The following is a 19,167-nucleotide window of genomic DNA, read 5'->3' on the forward strand; positions in this document are numbered from 1 at the left end:
ATATAATGAGTAAAACCGTAAGCATATTGACTTTATCCAATCCAATCCAGTTTTGAGAAACCAAGACCTTGTTTAGTCTCTACTACAGAACAGAAGTTAATTTACTCACTAAAATAGTAGGATTGTTAAAGAAATGTTTCCATATACCTAATCATTTCTAATCGGCTTTTTATTCAAAACAATGCCCTTAATTAGCGTAACTCTCCGTTTCATCCTTGATAATATAAATCGATAAAAATGATCCTTGAATTTATTCAATATAAATCATTTTGGTCCATTCGTAAAAAATCTTTTAATATCTTCGTTAAATTGTCATGTGAAAGACCACATGATCGCCTTTTTAAAAGAATTTTTGTCCAACCAACCCTTTCACTTACTTGCGCAATGATAAAATGATTTACGACGGACAAACTCTAGGAGCATTTCTATCGATTTTCATTGTCAAATCAAAGTGATGAATTATATCCATCTCAAGGACCATTTTAATTGAAAAGCCTTTCTAATCACCCCAAAATGAAAACTATTTACCTCTACTTTCACTATTCTTTGAATATAATAAATTATTCAATTCAATCCTAGTGACCAAACGACGCCCAAATGAGCCCTAAGGTCAACCAAAGCACTTGTGCTGGATTCCTCAAATTATTTCACCTTCATAAACCAAACTCAAAATACTTAACGGACCGTTCCGGTAAGTCGGCATTGCAACACATAACTAACGGCCAACACATCCACAACTAAAATAAGAACGAACGTACTAAACACAATGATACAGGCTATATAAATCTTGAACAAATCGACCTGGTAGAACACATCAATCACACCATACAAGAATCTGCACTGCACCAGCGAAACAAAACTTACAACTTTAACGTACAGTAAAGTAGTTCTCGATGAATAGCAGCAACCGCAAACGCCGCCTAGCACACCTTCTAGTCAGCTCTTGACTGCCCCGATCGGGAAGAGAGAATGATACCAACAATCAGACCGTACAGAGCAAGCGCTTCGGCGAAAATGAGAATGAGGATCATCCCAACGAAAAGCTTTGGCTGTTGTGCATTGGCTCTGCATAACACAAAAATGAAATTAGAGAAAACTCTCAATCGGACGGCAACACGACACCAAATACGAGTAACCACACACTGCCTGACAACTAGAATAAAGAGCATAATATTTTTAGATCATTAGGGAAAATAAAAACACCGACGATTATAGGTTCTATACAAAAACACTTAAAAGAGCTCTAACTGATTCTTAGCTGCGATATTCCTTTGATGGCCGTCTTCCATTGGAAAGTCAGCACAGTATTATTTAAAAGTATCGGGTTTGAGCCACTTAGTACTACGGTCTGGTAGTATTCCTCTTCACTTGGAAGTGAGAGGTCTTAGGTTCGAATCTCGTGAATGACGAATTCATTACCAAATTAGGTTATCCATTGTGTGGCTTAGCCGAACCCCCCTCCCCTTAGTGTAAAAATATCAATGTATTCAAAAAAAAAAAAAGTATAGGGTTTGAATTTTTTTCTCAAATGCAATGTTAAGAATCCCTTATATGTCAAAGCCCATAATAAATCACCACACATGTCACAAAACAATCTGCTATTGCCAAGAAGTAAGAGCTAAAAAAAACAAGCACAAGACGCCGCAGAAAGCTCGGTTCTTAAACAATCAAATCGATGTTCACTCTCTCAGTATCTAGTTAGAAACAATAATTACACCAAGAAAACTTGATTCTTAAACAATCCAATCGATGTTGTATTGCAATTTATACAATCAGTTTCAGATTAAAATCGCAAAATGAGTACCAATCTTAAATCAAAATTGAAGCAGTGTAAAATCGAGACTGAAAATGCGAAAACGCCGAAAGCAAACGAGAGATATTACCTAACACCGGCATCACCGACAATGCCGATAGCCATACCGGCAGAAAGACCAGCAAGGCCACAAGCTAGACCAGAGGAAAGATGAGCATAGCCATCGAAAAGGTAATAGGGTTTGGCCTTGGGGTTGATACCGGTACTGATGATGACGGCGATGATAAGTCCGTAAATACCCAACACTCCCGCCATAACCACCGGCACGATCGACTTCATCACCAGCTCCGGCCTCATCACACCCATCGACGCCACTCCTACTCCGCTCTTCGCCGTCCCGTACGCAGCTCCCATGCCTGCAAAACACACAAAACCCGATCAAAATCCCTACATCCGCACCGACCAAACCCTAGGCGGTTAGATCTGGACCGAATCGGAACGTACAGGAGAAAACGAGGGCCGCGGCGGCGCCAAGGAACCCGAAGAACGGTGCCGTTTCATCGCCGCTGAAGGTTGAAGAAGACATTCTGCTCGATCAGACAGATATTCCTTGATCGGATCTGGCTTCTGATGGATTTGGTTTCCTTCTCTTCTCCTTGAATGCCTTTAAGCGTGTGTGTTTCGACTTTCGATCTCAGCCTCCAACAGTACGAGTATGTTATTACGTTTATACCCCCGGGATTTAGAGGAGTCACGAGCTGACGAGATGAGCGTGTACAATACTTTGAGCCCTCAGTTATTCTTGTAATTAGAGTAATTTAAAATAAAATATCATTTTTTACGTAACGACGTAGATTTAAATTTCGTTGATAACTAATTTAACGATTAATCTAACAAAATTTATTTTGATTCACTCAAAAATAGAATAGCATCTTATAAAGAAAAACAAAATGGCTTATGCACCTTATGCACACCCCTTTTCATCTTCTGCTTTTGCAAAACCCCTCTTAATTATGATCATTGACTCTGTCTTTGATTTGTTTAATCCAATTATTAGAAGAAAAAAAAAAGTTTTTTAGTTAAAATGGTTCCTGAAATTACGTAACTCCTCCCTTTAACACCTAAAATTTAAAATCGATAGAAGTCATCCTTGAGATTATCCACTATCAGTCATTTTGGTCATCCTATTAAAAATCTCTTAAATTGAGGGTACTTTTGTCAAATCAACCCCTCCACTTGAAATGGTAATTTCTTCAATTTGACGGTGATTTTTCACAAAATGACCAAAATGATCCACAATGGACAATCTCATAAACCACTTCTGGTGATTTTAAATCTCAGAAATCAAAGTAAGGAATTATGCCAAACTTAGAGATTATTTTGGCTAAAAAGCCAAAAAGAAAAACGTGCAGGAGGAAGAAAAACGGTGCATAAATCATCTGTCCTTTCACAAGGGTGGAATCAGCATAAGAAACTGAATACAGCATGCAAACGGTCCGTTAAACTCCTATGGAGGGAGAAAATTCCCTGCAACGTAACAGCAAGTACCGAGTACATTGGAATTTTGGCCATTTCTTTAGCTTGCCAAATGTTCTACAGTTGCATGTTTGCCTAACAGTACTAAAACATCACATAAGCAATTAAAAGACAGTAACAACGACAAAATATTAAATGTTCGGCATCATTTGAACCTCATCCCAGTAATTTAGGAAAAGAGAATGGTTAAATCTGATATCTTCCACTACTTGGTAATGCTAATCACTCAAATGGAATGCATACCGTTACCAACTTTCGAATAAAGTAGGGTTGATGTCATTCAAGAAAAAGTTCATGCCAATTGTCAAAGCTGTATAAAACAAAACGTATGCAGGCGGTACTGCCCTATAAGATGTTAGGAATCACAACTAAGCGAAACTCAATCCAAATGTCAGGCAAAAGAACACGTAATATGTTAAAACAAACACATGTATTAGCCTAATCCATCTCATGTCATGGAATCTGCCAACAGTTTGGCATATTGAACATCAATCAGGCAAGGGTTGATCAATCTTCAAAACATATTAGAATCAACAAATGCGGAGATATAGAGGCTAGAGTGCATACCTCTCGCTTCTTCTGAACAGCCAAAGATATCTTTCCTGGCCTAGCAACAATCAAATAGAGGTGTAATCAGAGACTAAAAACACTAGAAGCGAGAGCAAAGGCAATTTCAATATGATGGATAAAACCTGGCATTTCATCACGCAATCGAACCATAATTGAAGCTAAAACTGAATACAATTTCTGTATGCATAGTTTTAGATGTATAACAGAACATCTACTACAAAATATACCTGCGCTTATTTTCTGGATTTCAATGCAATACGGCTATTACACGTATGCTTTGACATGAATCACTAATTTGGAAGCTGGAACAAGAAGTTGAAATTATTAGAGCACATCATACATGAAAAAGCCTCCCCACACAAGGCACAATCAAAGAGGAAAAAAGTTCAGAAAGCTGATATTTCATCCATTGGAGTCTGCCAATAGAGAAATATGCAACTCCGTTCAATTTAATGGGGAGCAAATATAAAGTTAGTGCTTTCTGTATAACCAAAAGAGTAACCATATCAGATTAAAGTACGTTGGCCACCATGGAAAAATGTTCTGTATTCTTGTTGACTAACACAATCCTACTCTGTACACATAGGAAATAATGATAAAAAGAAAAAAGTCAGGAATTAGTTTCTCCTCGTCGAGGATCCCCGAATGAAAAATAGGATATGACAAACCAACTTCTTCGTGCAATCTGCTATCATCTCCATACCAAGTTGATGCATGTAATTGAAATGGACAAAGCAACCTGCTTTGAGAGAATTCATTATGCTTCCATTTGCATCCAAAATGGTTGTCCCTATTGCACTGACCAAACATAATTGCATTTCACGATGCCCAGTTCAACAGGCAACAAACATGCCCTTTCTTCCATTGCTTCTTCTAAATCACTGAAATGCTTGTAGGCAGTTTCATTCAGAAGATCCGATTTGATTCTATCTGTGAGCCACCACTTCCAAGCGTACGCTTTAAATTCATCCAGGAACAACAGAATTCTGCATGTACTGTACGGAAGTCCATGCACAAACACAGGCCAATCAACCCAAGGGACCATCAAGATTTCATTGTGGGCTTCGCTGCCATGTGCCTCTCAATCAATGTATCCACAAATGCACGGATCTGCAGTTTTTAAAGCATTGAAGAGAAACTTGGTAAGAAGAAACTAATGTCACCCCATCATATGTTAATGAAAAAACTTCTGTTCATTCCCGGGTGAAATTTTTGTACAAGCTATCCTGTACTTAATGAAAAAACTTCTGTTCGTTCCCTGGCGAAATTGATGTACAGTAACAAAAAGTTCAGGATAGCATGTACACAAATTCCAAGTTGCCAACAATATTTTATTTTTGCTCATTCAAGTGAAGAAAGCCAATCTTTGATGGAAAATAGTTCAAATCTCAGCCAGGAAATCACTTTGACAGCTTAAAAAAACTCATTAAAGCAAGCATGGAAAGACATATATGACATTTTATAACAAACACAATGGAAGAATACCTTGTTCCTGCGCTTGAAATCAAGAAACTCATAAACAGCCATGGCTTTTTCTGAGTCTGTGGCCAGCTCCATGACCTGAAAATTGAATTCCCAAAAAATTTAAGACTAAAGAAAAACAAAGGAATGGGAATAGTTGCAAAACTGAGTTCAACAAAATCAAAACATTTTTTTACTGGAAAGCATGGTATATTTTCTGTTTAGTATGACAGGAAGGATATATGAAAAATTACCAACCTTGGTAGCACTTTTCTTCATGATTGACTTGTATCCCTCTCTATCTATTTTTTTAGCTTTATAAAGGGGCATAAGCAATGAAGCCACATAATCGACAACAGCCTGCTTGATATTATCTGCTCCTCGATGATGACTTTTTAACGACTCCTTGTTCATGGTAACTTGGGAAACAGAGCTCTCATTTACAGGTCCTTCATTCTTCCAGCTGTGTTTTCTCGAAGTCGTATTTGAATCTTCCTCGTCATTTATATACGGTGCTGAATGGAAAAAATCAGGGTCTGCTGCAGCTGCTTGAGATTGCCACATCTCAATGGCATGATAATCCTTTATCCCGGCACTACCAGCTGTATCAACCCATGCTCTTGTATAAATACTGCTGTCGACAGCAGCACTCTCTCCTGAGTGCTCTCTGAAATTCGTTTGACTAGCAGTCTCATTTGGATTGCTCCGCTGGGAGAGGTTATCGACTGACATTCTTGAACTATCAATATTGACGCAAGCAGCAGAGAAATCAACAGACCAATCCCTAACTTTGCAGTTCCTGGAGTCTATTTCTGATACACAATCTTGTCTACCCAAAACACCACCAGACCACTTCCTCCTAAAATCATACTCATCCATTTGAGGGTACTGCTCCCGTCGAGCAAACTTATGAAATGAGGGAATCTTGGGAAGCTGAAGCAGTGTACTGCTCTTGGCTTCTGAAGATGCATATGCCTACAATGAACAACAACAACTAAATTCTTGTGGAACAAAATGGCACAAATAGGAAGGGGAGAGGCATTACTATTCACACTAAATTGAGTAGAGTAACGAGAGAAACAAACCTCAGCAGCTGCAAGTGCTGCTGCACGGGCTGCTTCAGCAGCAGCAATGGCAGCTCTTTCTGCTTCTGTCACAGAAACCTCAATCTCCTTTAGCTCAGAATGTGGCCTGTCTGTTGAACCACGAAACCTTGATGAATTGATTTCCGATTTTGAGGAATTTTCTGTTTCACCCTTAATAGATTTGCCGTTCACTTTCTTACCATTTGCATTCAAGGGCAAATGGCTTGCAGTGGATGCTGAATCCTGTAAGCTTCCTTTGTGCTCCAAACCACAATGAAATGTGTGTAGAGGTGGCTTACTAGAAGATGGATCTCTAATTGTTTTTCTCTTCCATGCATCTGCAGCAGTTGCTTGCCTTGACAACTTCAATGCACCATTGGAAGCTTTTTCCTTGCGAAAAACTTCTAGCCACACATTAACTAGCTGACTTGCTATGGCACGTATATCACGGCTCGTATGTACACAAACTTTTTCTCTTACAGTCTTCCCAATGCCTGCACCAGAAAACAGAGAGATCAACTAATTTTAAAGAAACACATTCTAATGATACACATTAATGCACATAGGAGTGCCAGTAGATAAAGATCGAGAAATAAGAAGACAATACCAGACAAGCGCACAGCCAGTAGGTCCGTTGAAACAAGCACAAGGAGCCGAACACAATGCCGCAAGAGTTGAGTCCCAGCCTTCCCCATCGAGTCCTATTGTAGTAAGAAAATTTATAGTCACAAAAAGAAAAGAAAAATATTCTAAGAAAGCAAACATTGGATGCTATCAACAAAAAAAAAAAAAAATGTGTGTGTGAACATATTGTGAATTCATAATGATTGAATGATAGATAAATATAATGCAGAATTACCAGTATCCATGAGTTGAGAATAGTCAGCCCTTCTTTGGTGCCAGCAAAGGACTTCAAGGTTTCAACGGGAAGATTTAATAACTCCTTGGCCAGATGCAACCTTCCTTTAGTGGTCTTTGCATTAAAGAACATGTCCTGGAGTAGGGCCTCTTTGGTCTTGTAAGGGACATTTGAAAGTTCAACTGCATCAAGTCTCCTTGTCATGTCTCTAACTTCATCCCTTTCAGAATCTGATTGTCTCTGAATACCCGCAATTGCCTCTGCTTCTGCTGTGTAATCATTTCCAGTAGTCAGTATGTCAATTATACGCACTGCCTCCCGAAGGCCACTCATCATCGCACCACCAACAGTGTCAGGATGCTCCTTGCAGGTAGCTTCACCAGCAAAAAATAGGCAGCTCTCAACAGGTCTCCCTAGTATATCATAATCTTCCCCCGAAGCTCCAACAGCAACATATGAGTAGGCACCATAGCTGAAAGGATCCCTACCCCAATCTGTCACAACTGATGCAACAGGATCAGGTACTGAAGCCTCTCCAAACAATTTACGAAGTACCACTAAAGCATGGTTAACATGTTCAGAAGCGCTCATCTTTTGCCCATCTATAGCTGCCTTACCAACCACTAAAGCTATAAGAACAGGAGCCCCAACGGTTTTCTTGACATTCCAGAACATAAAGCACTGGCCCCTCAGGTCTGTTTCCTCAGCAGTTGCTCCAAAGTAATCCACAGAGTCATCCCAAAAGACATCCTGAAATTCCAAAACTACTTTATTAAGAACTCCAAACCCAAGCCGCAGGATGGAAGAATGTTTCCAGTGGGGTAACGGTGGGGAAAATTTGATGGTTTCTGATTTTAAGCACCCAAGAGGCACCGTAATCAAAACTGCATCTCCTGAAAAATCGCTGCCATTAGATGTGGAAACCTTGACTTTGTTACACTGGTTATTATTCAATCCTGCATCCTTGGTGCCATATGAAACATCAGTTACTACATGATTCAAGTGAATTTGAAGTCCTTCTCCAAGAGACTCAACAACAGTGCTGTAACCCCCTTTAATCATGCAGTGAGCTCCTCCAAAGCCACCATAAACATCATCCTGGTTCCAGTTGGGGAGAGATACCTCCTTCAGTAGAGTAGCACAACCATATTCCAAATTGGCAAAATGCCAATCCATGACCCTCCTCTCAAGAGGGCTCAAAAGCTCTTGCTTTTGACAACTTTCTTCAGCTCTATCTATACTTTTTTTGGCATCAGTGAAACCATCCATTAAACCATGCAGTTCTTTTTCTTCAATACTAGTCCCTGTTTTTTCCATACGACGCCTCTTGAGGGCATATTCCAAACCTTCCTCGAGGGACATTCTCGTCTGTTCTCCCTCCCGTGCAACAAGCAATACCATGTCATCAAGAAGGCTGTTGAACTCTGCTTCCAATGCTTCATCCAGATCTGCAGGAACCTTTTCACCTGTTGCAATGTCATAAAGAGGGCAATCACTGTTTAAGACAGTCAACTCTAGGCCCAGCTGAGCACAAACCAAAGAGGAGGGGTCTGGTCGTCTTTCAGTTGCCCAATCAGCCTCAACACCAGTTATAATGCTCGCACCAAGATCCACAGGAACTGATAGAGATGACCTGTCTGTATAAACACGGCCCCCTATCCTACTCCTAGCTTCCAATATAGTGACTAAAAAGCCCTGACGTTGCAAGTGGCGTGCAGCAGTTAATCCAGCAGGACCAGCACCTATGACAATGATTTTCTTTTTGACTTCCAGACCACATTGCAGATTATTATTTCTCACTGCATGATCTTGTGATGCACACTGAGTACTATGTGATACATTCTTTAACTCTGGAGTTACAAGAGGGACGCCTCCATCACCCAATGTCTCACCAATTGGATCACTACTTGAAACATCCTTATTGTCCAATTTACTTTGTAACCTTGCATCAACACTTGTGTTTTCCGGGTGATCCGCCTTGCACTCAGCATGGTTTGTTGCATTGGATAATTCCAATGCCACTGTAGTAACAAGCCCATTGTCTTTTGAGACTCCCTGTGTCGAGTTGTCGTTTTTAATTATGACACCGCTCTTCGCATCAATTTTAGTTTTAGAACTCTTAACCTGGCCAATGATAAAGGAAACTCCATCCTCTGAATCAGCAACGGATACCCCAGAAATTTCCTCAAAATTTTTTTCTCTCAAAATTTTATAGTCATGCTTGGAACCAGGTTCTGCTTTATCCTTCTCAAGAGCAATTCCAATATTTATATAGCCCTGTCCAAGTTTTGATACATTGGAATAAATGAGACAAGTTAATACTACAATCCTTCCTAAGGAAATGTGAGAATGAAAAGACACTAGGAAAAGAGGAAGAAGACTGATCAATATTGGACTGGCACATAGAAAAATCTCTAAATGCTTTATAAACTTACACTGAGATCAAGGAATGCATAAATATCCTTAATTAGGGAAGCACGAGGTGAATCATCCACACAAGAAGTATCTGTTACCCCACAATCAGTGAGAGGCAAAATTCGACTAACATCTTTATTCCACAGAGCAAGGATCTGGTTCCTGTATTGCAATATCATCAAACATTGGACAAAACCACTTAAAGAAGAAAGAAAAAAAATCTGAACCAAATGCCAATCATACAAACATAAATAGACCATCAATTTTACTAATGTCAACTTAAGTAAAGCGGCATCAAAATTTAAAAAGAAAACTCAAACCGTTAAGGTCAAACAGAACTTAGCATTAGAAGGATGCAACAGAAAACCAAAACATTTGAAAAATTAGAAACAATTGTCAAGTAAAAAGGATAAAGTAACAGCTACAATTAGTATCAAGTACAAAATGCTGAAAGATGCAATTCGTACAAGAAACCCCTATTATTTTACATGCAGGTTTCAGATTAATAACTAACCTGCATTCCAAATAGTCCTGAACCCCACCTCTGCGCTTCAAAATCTCCTTGAATTTGATCTTCTCAACAGGACCAACTGCGTGAGCTTTAAGACCAGCAGACACTGCTGCAGCCTCACCACTTTCAGACTCTGTACCGATACTTGAAGAGGAATCAAACTTCACTCTCGTTCTAAATGAATTGTCACCATCCAAACCTTGATCATTTATCAAGACCTCCCAATCAGCATCCCCCTCATAAGCCATGTCTCCATGCCTACGCTTTCTAGCACTGCGCCCCACACGTTGGATAGCTGATAGCTTAGTGCTTTTGTTTTCAACATCTGGTAGAGATACTGTGTCTTCTGGGAAACTCTCATTTTCATCAGCCTCTTCACAAGTGATAAGATGATCATGAATTGGAACATCATTTTTCTCCTGCAAAGGACCAGAAGCAAGGCCATGACTCTTAGTGCAAGAAATTAGACCATTACAATTACTGTTATTGTCTTCCATCCCCACTGTGTTTGAGGCAAAGTTGGACGACTGATGTTGAGTACGCTGGGAAAAGTTTGGACATCTGTCAGAATCAAGCTCATCCTCAATCTTCACATGGCATGTCAAGGAGTTCTGTTGTAGATGTAACGAGGACACCAAATGTTTGTCCTCCAACTTATTTTCACATGACTTGTCCAGAAGATCATGATTATAATGAGGCAGCATAAATCCTTTCCCAGCTGGAGAAGAGGTTTCACAGTCTGCGGCTAAGGTGCATCTACCCAAAACATCCTTGGACTGAATGGAACCTCCTATAGAGCAGTGCTTCAATCCATCCTCAAAAGTTCGCGTTTGCTGAGTCAAATGTTTGCTGTCTCCATCATTAACTTCATCTGAGCTGCATGGTCCCTCTTGAAAATTTGAACCAGAAGGATCCACTATCGCTTCATTCTTAATCAATTTGGAATCAAATCCTGAATGCGAGTAGGCAGGAGCTCGATCTTCTGAAACAACTTTGTAAGGCCTTTTATGCTTTTTATCATTGAATGTCTCTTGATTCTCCCTATGGAGGTTAGAGGCTTGACATAATCTTAATCTGTAATCAAAACTTTGACTTTCATCTGCCTTACACTGATCAGAGGCTGAATCCAATGAATTTGAATCAGATAAAGGTATGGTGTTTCGTGCAACACCATCCACACTAGGGTTCAACCCTTCCTCCAAAACCTTAGAACCACTCTTCTCTTTAGGACTTGAAGAGGCACGAGAATTCATTACCAAACCAGATTGTGACTTCCAGGAAAATGCTGGTAATGAATCTCCTGGATGATGATCCAAAGAGCTATTAGAACCTTCCCCAAATCTCAGAGACCTAGAAATCTTGGGTCTCTTTCCCTTTCCATTCCCACTGAGCTTGTTTTCTACCCCTATATCGATAGTCACATCAGATCCATCATCACCCATGACAGGGCCTTTCTCTAAAACTCTTGACATCGCTTTTGCATCTAATCCCCTGTCATCCCCATGCCCATTAGAGGACTGATCCAAAGACTGTACACCATCCAAATCAAAACTCCTTCCCCTCATAGTTCCAGTCCCAGAATCTTTCTTAGGACCCTTCAACTTCTTCCTCAAACTTGCCAAGGTATCATCCAGCCCCCCCAAATACTGTTCTTCGTCCTCAACCTTGTTGCCCCTTTCGCCGCCACCCTCTGACCGTGGCTTAACCTTCTTAGGGTTTCTCTGCCTCTTTAACTTCAACAGTGACCCAATTGGCTCATCATCATCAGAATCAACCATATTCGACTCGAGAAATTTCGATCTTTTCTTAAAGCCGGACTTCTTGTCCTCCACATCCATTTTGTCAAACATATCTTTTTACAAAAACAGAGTCTTTCGTAACCCTAATCCAGCTTCAGTGCCCAAATCAGGGAAACCAATCATCACCTTCCACTTCTCTATTGTCAAAAAATTAAAGCTCATGATTCACATGCACCTCGCCTTAAAGCAATTCAGCCACAATTATCAAAAATTGAAGCCACGCCTAGAAATCCCAACACCTATCAAATCGCAGACAATCACAAACTTTAACAATTCAAAATTTTGCAAAATTCAAATCCTCGATAAGCTTCTGCCAAGGATTAAGTTCCTCTATACCTTCTGCCAATGGCCTCCCTCTACTCTAAGTCCTCAATCGATAAAATCTACCATTGAAAAAATACAGAGATAAAAAAAAAAAAAATTATAAAATATAAAATCTACCTAGGTTTTTCAACCAGTTACTAAGCCCTAATGAGAGGAGAAGAGAGGGGTGGGTGGAGGTCAGACCTGTGTGCGGCGGAGCACCACCGCGATGGCGTTAATGGATTCGTCAAAGGGAGTGAAGTGCGCACGTTAGCGTCGCGTTGGAAAATTGGGAAGTTCGGCTGTATAAAATAAAGTGCGCCGCGGGAGAATTAAACGCGCTGACGTAAAATGAAAAGGAAAATTAAAAGAGGAACGTATTGAGTAGGGATTTTTGGCCCCACACGATTTGTAGAGACTGTGTGGGAGTGAAAATAAAACTTACACAATTACAGATAATGCGGTCGCTCAGTACTACTGGTGATATTTTTCTTTAGTTAAAAGTGAAAGGTTTTAGGTTTGAATCTCGTAGATGGTGATTTTCATATTAAATTAGGTTGTTCATTGTGTGGTTTAGCCGAACTCCTTTAATGTAAAAATATCGAAATATCGATGTACTAAAAAAAAAAAAAAAAAAACTACAAAGAATGGCTTTCTTTTGAATTGGTTTTGATTTGGGGATCGGTTGCTGCGGAAGTTTATTTTCTGAGAGTCATAAAGGTATAGGCAATCTCTCTTTAGTCATATGATATACATGCATCAGAAATTGAACATAATATCATACAAAATACTAACCTGAAATTTGTTTCTGATCATTGAATCACTTGATGCGGTTAGAGAAAATACCTTTGGCACCACTTAATTATGATTTTAGAAAAATTCCACCAAACAAAAAAATAAGTACGCAATTTTTCAAAGTTTTTGAAAAATATTAAAATGGCCCTTATGTTTAGTAAAATGCATTTTGGAATGGGAAAAAAGCACATTATACAAGCATTTTGATAGTTCAAAACATTAACATCAGTTGTTTAAGAGTGCTATATGTTAAATGTTGTGAGATATTTTTGTGACGTGAGAGCGTGTTTGAATTATTAGGCCTACTACATGGGTATTTCTGATAGAATTGTTGGATTTGCTACATAAATAACCCATCTATGATATAAGATCAGAATGTGAGCGTTTAACTAAAAATCAATTATTGATGGAGGAAGAGACACATAATATTTCAATCAATTATGTTGGACTCTCATGTTTTGATACGAGATATTATCTACAGGAAAAATATTTCATCAATCTTAACATACATATTATGTCACTTAGCATTACGGTCTAATATTATTTCTCTTTACTTGTAAATCATAGGTTTTAGGTTCGACTATCATCACTCACTAATATCAAGTTAAAGTTTGGCAGTATAATTTTTTTTAATTTTAACAAACGATATTATATACACTAAGGCCCTGTTTGGCAGATCGGATAAAAGATCGGATAGGATTAGTTATACGGACTCGGGTGTTTGGCGTTCACTTGTACTAAATAAGCGTCGGATTAATTTAACCGGTCGGATAGGATAACACGGTATACACCAGCTTAATAAAACCAACCAAAACGCCCGGATTATTTAGTCGGGGAAGAAGAATATGGGAGAGAAAATGAGGGAGTTTGGGGGGTGTGGCGGAGAAAGCTGGGGAACAATTATTTGGGATTCTTCTGCAGTTGGGGAAGAAGAAGGGAGAGAGAGGGAGAGTATTTGGGGGGTGTGGAGAGATCTGGGAACAAAAAAATGATTTCACTTTTTTTAAAATTTTTTTTTTTTTTAAGTTTGATTCCTCCTATCTAGTATAATACCAAACACATTATAAATAATACGGTCATTAGTCTGATACTGCACCAAACACCCGACTAATTTAGTCAGTACTATCCGGTGGCTATTTATCCTATCCGACATAAATAGTCAGTACAGTCCGAGCTGCCAAACGAGGAGTGGGCCAAGCCTTACTATTCAATAAACCGCCTTTTTGAAGATTGTATTATACCTTGACATTTTGGAAAAAATGATTCTATAGCTTCGCAAGTCAATGGCTCAATGCACATTTTGGAACATGATCTTGATTTGAAAGTGATTACATAGCTATCTAAATACCATTAAAAGATAATTGATGATGTCAATACCACCCAAACTATTGATTTTCCAAATTTCTTACATCTTAATCATCTAATATGAAATGACACGGCAATTTGTTTTTGATGATGTCAATACCGACTTGAAACTAACTCATATGGGTTCTTAATAGTTGATTTGCTTGATCGTATCACTTATTGTAAAGACTTAAACGGTTATGAATATATAACAGCAATTACTCTTTACAAATACGGTCACTTACTTTGCTAAATATAGATGCACCATGAAATTTGGCGAAGTTTCTAATTAATTAATTTCATAATTTGAAGCGTTTTATTTTTTTTCTATTTCAATCCTCATTATTTAATCCATAAACTAATTTGTATTGAAATGACAAATAAATAAAAAATGACGTAAACATATATGGAAATATTACCTTTTTATAAATCATGTCCCATTGGAGACATCCGATAAAATTGGAATGATATAAAAAAAATTAGCATAGCTCTTCCGCAAAATAACACGCATCAATCGAGAAATGATCTATTGTTGTACTTAAAAAAATGGTTCATAACCGGTCCTTTTCTTATTGGGCCAGAATTCAGTTCATGGGCTCTTCAAATCGGCCTTGGGTATCTCTTTCTATTGGGCCTGAATCCAATCAGTCAAAATTTAACGGGCCAAAATTCAAAAGGTCCATTTTTACTGGTTCGGCTGCGGAGGAGAGACAGCCACCGGGCTACGTTTTCACTCCTCGGCAATTCCGACCGCCGTGGCTACTGCGCCAAGTTGCTAACTTGGGAAATCAATTCCGATGAGCAGCCAGCAGAGACGTCCGCCGGACCCAGTGGCGGTGCTGAGAGGCCACCGTGCCTCCGTCATGGACCTCTCTTTTCATCCTTACCAACCTCTCCTGTTCACCGGGTACGATTCAACACTTATGCAACCTACCCTTTTGTTAATTTTCCTCAAAGATTATAAATTTTGATCAAACTCGCTTCTTCTTCTTTTTTTTTTTTTTTGTTCTAGTTCATCAGACGGCGAGTTGCGGATTTGGGATACTATCCAGCATCGGACTGTATCCTCAGCAGGGTAATTCAAATACTAATTTTCCATTTTTTATGATCAGAAAGTTGATATCTTTTTTGTTTTTGGAATGAAAAAGACAAATTTTATTTGCAATTTTCAGGGTGCATAATGCAGCACATGGTATTGCTTCTGTTGCTTGTACTGCCAAAAGAGTTATCAGGTGGTTTTCTTCTCATTTTTTCTACCTCTTATTTGCTTGTCAGATATACATACATACATACATACATATATATATATATATATAATTTTATTTTTGGTGCTAGAATTGAAATTTGAAAATGTTTGTGTAGCCAGGGTAGGGATGGAACGGTTAAGTGTTGGGATATTGAAGATGGAGGTCTGTCCAGGTTCTCAGCTAGTTCTCATGAATGTAGCCTATAGTTATTCGATTTCCGTTGTACACTGCTTCATTTGTTATTTTTGATCATGGCATGTGCCTCATTAATTTTGAACCTCGATATCGCCTTGGCAGGGTTCCATCTGTTACAATCAAGACAAATTCTTACCACTTTTGTAAACTTTCCTTGGTGAAGAGGCCTCAATCTTGTTCTACACGGATGGACAGGGTTAGGTTTCGTGATGGAGAGGAGAGAGGGGTGAAGGGGACTACCGATGAAGATACTTTGGACGACAGTAGAGACAATGGTGAAGAGGATCTGTCTGAACAGCCCAGCGCCTTTGAAGGTTTGTTGAAATTTGGAACTGTATTCTGGTCAGGAATATTGTCTCTGCACTTTAGCTACTTTCTCTTAGGAGATGAAGGCTTAGACTTTAGATTTATCTATTAATTGGATTTTGAATACTGGTCTCTTCTGTATTTGAAATTTGTTTTGCTCTTTATTGCTCTGTGAAAGTTCAGAAACAAGAATGCTGATAGACAGTTTTTGAAAACAGAAAATACTCAAGATGAAGGATCGAAATATGTCGCTGTAGCAGGGGAGCAGACTTCTGAGGTCTGTATCTAACCTTGATTATGTCTAGTTTGATGTTCATTTTTGGAGTCTCAATTACTCATTACCCTCATGTGGTTGGTTTGCAAAGGTTGAGATTTGGGATCTTAATACTGCAGAAAGGTTTGCACGGTTGCCTCAAAGCTGCTCTGGTGGCTCCTCGGGTATTTCTTCCAAGGAGAGCGGTCCCTTTCTAATTCATTCAACCTTTGGCTTACTAATTTATGGATTTGATTGTGTTTCAGTTTATAGCTGACGTTTTTGGGCCATCACTTTACTGTCCATACTTTCTTATTGTTTTCATCTAGTTTAGTCAAATGGCATTAATTCTTGCCAGGAATGTGCATGGCAATTCAAGCATTCTCACCATCTGAATCACAGGGATTCCTAAATGTCTTGGTTGGGTATATTCTTTTTCACTTCTCATTATCTATGTTTTATGAAACTGAGTACCTGATTAAAATTTTGATGAAAATGTAGATCATCCGTTTGTGTCTGCGACTATGCGGTTTTAATGATGTTTGGCTTCTTAATCTTCAGCTACTCGTAGTAGAATCTCTTTTGTTTGTTCTGTTTGTCTGTTGTCAGACTCTGTCAAAAAACTGCTCAAATTTGTTTTTCATCATTTTCTTTCAAACCAATGTTCTTAGGAAAGGTTGTTCAGAAGTCATATGTCATGAGTTCCTTGACTAGTTGTCTGTAGCAATCTTAGATCTCTTCAGGATGTATGTGGTGCATTCACTGAATTGCGCAAATATTTTGGGGTCAGAAGAATTTGATAACCTGGTTTGTGAGTTGTTGACACGCAATGTGAGAATGAGATGTATGTGTCATACATGAGTTATCCTACCCTTTCTAACTTCGGGGATGCTGGATCAAGATGTGTGTATAACAGATCTTAAAATTTGTTTATACAGTGTGAGCATGCACCCATTTTCATACATGTTATAATCACCGAAGAAGGATTATTCTGCATTTGGTTTCTGGAATTGAAACGTGAGTTCAAAATTTGTTATTTTCGTCATTTTGATATGTCTATTCTGATTTTGTTTCTTTGTTCTACATTGTACAGTTATGAGGATGGTTCCATGCTTTGGTGGGATATTAGAAATCCGGGGGTTCCAATTACCACTGTCAAGTTTCATTCAGAGCCAGGTGAGAGACCTAGAATCCAAAGAACCCCCGTGCGTTTTTATTACCCGTTCTCATTTTTCCTTTTGAAATAAACCACATTGTTCATGTACCTTATCTGCAGTTCTAAGTCTATGCGTTGATGGGTCATGCAATGGTGGTATCTCAGGAGCCGCTGATGAGAAAGTTGTGCTGTATAGTTTGGATCCTTCAATGGTAATAGTCATGTTTGAAAGTTTGTAGTACTACTCTAAGCGAAATTTAAGTGATATTTTATATCTCTTTTGCCGTAATGTTGTGCTGTCCAACCTAGGGTACGTGCATGATCAAGAAAGAAATTGTTTTGGAACGACCTGGAATTTCAAGCACTTCCATTCGACCTGACGGTAAAATTTTTGCAACAGCTGGCTGGGACCACAGGTTTGGAACATAACTTTCATTTTGAGATTTGAAGTGTATCTTGTAATTCATTCATCGCCGATCTGCATTCTTATGTCGTTTTGCCCTTTTTCGGTTTCACTCTTGATGGCAGAGCGAGGGTGTATAACTATCGTAAAGGAAATGCTTTGGCGATATTGAAGTATCACCATGCAACGGTATGATCCTATTTTCAAACAACAACTCTTTCTTGCGTTGATGCTATACTCACTACCGAGGGCCTGATTATACGTATTTGCGTATTATTGCAGTGTAATGCCGTTTCTTATTCCGCTGATTGTAAGCTAATGGCATGTGCATCAGAAGATACAACGGTGGCACTATGGGAACTCTATCCTCCTCAGACTTAAAACGATGCGGTCTATATTGTCCTATGGTCCCGAGTTCAAATTCCCCTCTTTGTGCTGAGTGTAAATAATGTTTCTACTAAAAAAAATAAGAGTATTGGCGCACCATGTAAGCACACTAGTTGAAAAACAGACGGAATTAGCATGACATCCGAGATGCTCTAATAAAATTAACTTGTACTGTCGAATTTTGGTCAGTGCCTCGTATATTTGGTGGTTGTCTTCGAACAAATGTTACTGGTTACGCCCCTGCTGTTATCTGAGGAGAAATTTTGGACGTCTTTATCACTTTAGGTGGCTGCTCTCGTAGTACAATTTGTTTATACTGAAAGATTTCCGTTTCCATTTTTACATTTTTTCTGCCGGCGGGATGAGCTCGTGAAATCCGAACCGTGTGGTGTCCTTTTTTTCGAGTGCAGGAACCTTGTGGTTTGAGGTCCCCAACGAGCGAGTCCTCCGTCCACAAGGCACCCGGAAATTTAAAACCGGCTTCATTGTTAAAATGTCACATTCCAGCTGCTACTTAGTATTACGAGCTATTGATATTTCTCTTCGCTTATAAGTGAGAGGTCTTAGGTTCGATTTCCGCCAAAGGCGAATTTGAACCATAGTTATTGCTAGTCCATTGTGAAGCTAACCATATTCCTTCTTCCTTAATGTAGATAATATCGTTTGTTCAAAAAAAAAAAAAAAAATCTTCCTCCTTTAGAAACAGCCACTCTCAGAATTTCATATGAACGCGTCGTCATTTTCGAAGCAGCAGCCAGCAGGTGCCGACCTTCCTAACTATATATGGTT

General features: G+C 39.0%; 3 protein-coding genes and 1 non-coding gene across 8 annotated transcripts; 2 read left to right on the forward strand and 2 right to left on the reverse strand.

Moving 5' to 3' along the window:
• Positions 1-758: 758 nt before the first annotated feature.
• LOC103930112 (V-type proton ATPase 16 kDa proteolipid subunit) lies at positions 759-2,457 on the reverse strand. Its single transcript, XM_009339408.2, has 3 exons — positions 2,258-2,457; positions 1,884-2,169; positions 759-1,065 (listed from the first exon to the last, which is right to left on the reverse strand). The coding sequence occupies exons 1-3, from the start codon at positions 2,337-2,339 to the stop codon at positions 933-935; spliced, it is 501 nt and encodes a 166-aa protein (XP_009337683.1). The 5' UTR covers positions 2,340-2,457; the 3' UTR covers positions 759-932.
• Positions 2,458-4,325: 1,868 nt separating this feature from the next.
• Positions 4,326-12,645, reverse strand: LOC103930113 (lysine-specific histone demethylase 1 homolog 3). Of its 4 annotated transcripts, XM_048588347.1 has the most exons (10): positions 12,497-12,633; positions 12,326-12,372; positions 10,194-12,228; positions 9,700-9,841; positions 7,265-9,541; positions 7,013-7,106; positions 6,406-6,899; positions 5,579-6,295; positions 5,345-5,419; positions 4,326-4,969 (listed from the first exon to the last, which is right to left on the reverse strand). In XM_048588347.1, exons 3-10 carry the CDS (start codon positions 12,038-12,040, stop codon positions 4,904-4,906), a joined length of 5,712 nt encoding a protein of 1,903 aa, XP_048444304.1. In that variant the 5' UTR covers positions 12,041-12,228; positions 12,326-12,372; positions 12,497-12,633; the 3' UTR covers positions 4,326-4,903. The 4 variants fall into 4 exon arrangements, with proteins under 4 accessions (XP_048444304.1, XP_048444302.1, XP_048444301.1 ...); XM_048588345.1 differs by lacking the exon at positions 12,326-12,372 and having other exon boundaries at positions 12,497-12,645; XM_048588344.1 differs by having other exon boundaries at positions 10,194-12,372.
• A 2,220-nt stretch (positions 12,646-14,865) lies between these two features.
• Positions 14,866-14,967, forward strand: LOC125479385. Its single transcript, XR_007259946.1, has one exon. It is a non-coding gene; the product is annotated as a U6 spliceosomal RNA (small nuclear RNA).
• A 151-nt stretch (positions 14,968-15,118) lies between these two features.
• Positions 15,119-18,576, forward strand: LOC103930110 (protein DECREASED SIZE EXCLUSION LIMIT 1-like). Of its 2 annotated transcripts, none has more exons than XM_009339403.3 (13): positions 15,119-15,338; positions 15,444-15,506; positions 15,604-15,663; positions 15,794-15,850; positions 15,976-16,187; positions 16,398-16,456; positions 16,545-16,638; positions 16,791-16,857; positions 17,526-17,608; positions 17,709-17,800; positions 17,898-18,004; positions 18,117-18,180; positions 18,274-18,576. In XM_009339403.3, the coding sequence occupies exons 1-13, from the start codon at positions 15,229-15,231 to the stop codon at positions 18,370-18,372; spliced, it is 1,167 nt and encodes a 388-aa protein (XP_009337678.1). In that variant the 5' UTR covers positions 15,119-15,228; the 3' UTR covers positions 18,373-18,576. The 2 variants fall into 2 exon arrangements, with proteins under 2 accessions (XP_009337678.1, XP_009337679.1); XM_009339404.3 differs by having other exon boundaries at positions 16,545-16,617.
• Positions 18,577-19,167: the final 591 nt, after the last annotated feature.

The sequence above is a fragment of a genome, unplaced genomic scaffold (genome assembly GCF_019419815.1).
Source record: "Pyrus x bretschneideri cultivar Hongxiangsu unplaced genomic scaffold, Pyrus_bretschneideri_v1 Contig28, whole genome shotgun sequence".
NCBI lineage: Eukaryota > Viridiplantae > Streptophyta > Magnoliopsida > Rosales > Rosaceae > Pyrus > Pyrus x bretschneideri.

Bases quoted from the DNA above. Each gene is read 5' to 3' on its own strand.
- LOC103930110 (XM_009339403.3), top strand. From the start codon at position 15,229: ATGAGCAGCCAGCAGAGACGTCCGCCGGACCCAGTGGCGGTGCTGAGA. The intron at 15,851-15,975 runs GTTCTCAGCTAG...TCGCCTTGGCAG, and splicing joins GAAGATGGAGGTCTGTCCAG to GGTTCCATCTGTTACAATCA. The intron at 18,005-18,116 runs GTTTGGAACATA...TCTTGATGGCAG, and splicing joins ACAGCTGGCTGGGACCACAG to AGCGAGGGTGTATAACTATC.
- LOC103930112 (XM_009339408.2), bottom strand. From the start codon at position 2,339: ATGTCTTCTTCAACCTTCAGCGGCGATGAAACGGCACCGTTCTTCGGG. The intron at 2,170-2,257 runs GTACGTTCCGAT...TGTGTTTTGCAG, and splicing joins CGCGGCCCTCGTTTTCTCCT to GCATGGGAGCTGCGTACGGG. The intron at 1,066-1,883 runs GTAATATCTCTC...TGTGTTATGCAG, and splicing joins GTCGGTGATGCCGGTGTTAG to AGCCAATGCACAACAGCCAA.
- LOC103930113 (XM_048588345.1), bottom strand. From the start codon at position 12,040: ATGTTTGACAAAATGGATGTGGAGGACAAGAAGTCCGGCTTTAAGAAA. The intron at 9,542-9,699 runs GTAAGTTTATAA...AAACTTGGACAG, and splicing joins ATGCATTCCTTGATCTCAGT to GGCTATATAAATATTGGAAT. The intron at 7,107-7,264 runs GTAATTCTGCAT...TTACTACAATAG, and splicing joins TTCTCAACTCATGGATACTG to GACTCGATGGGGAAGGCTGG.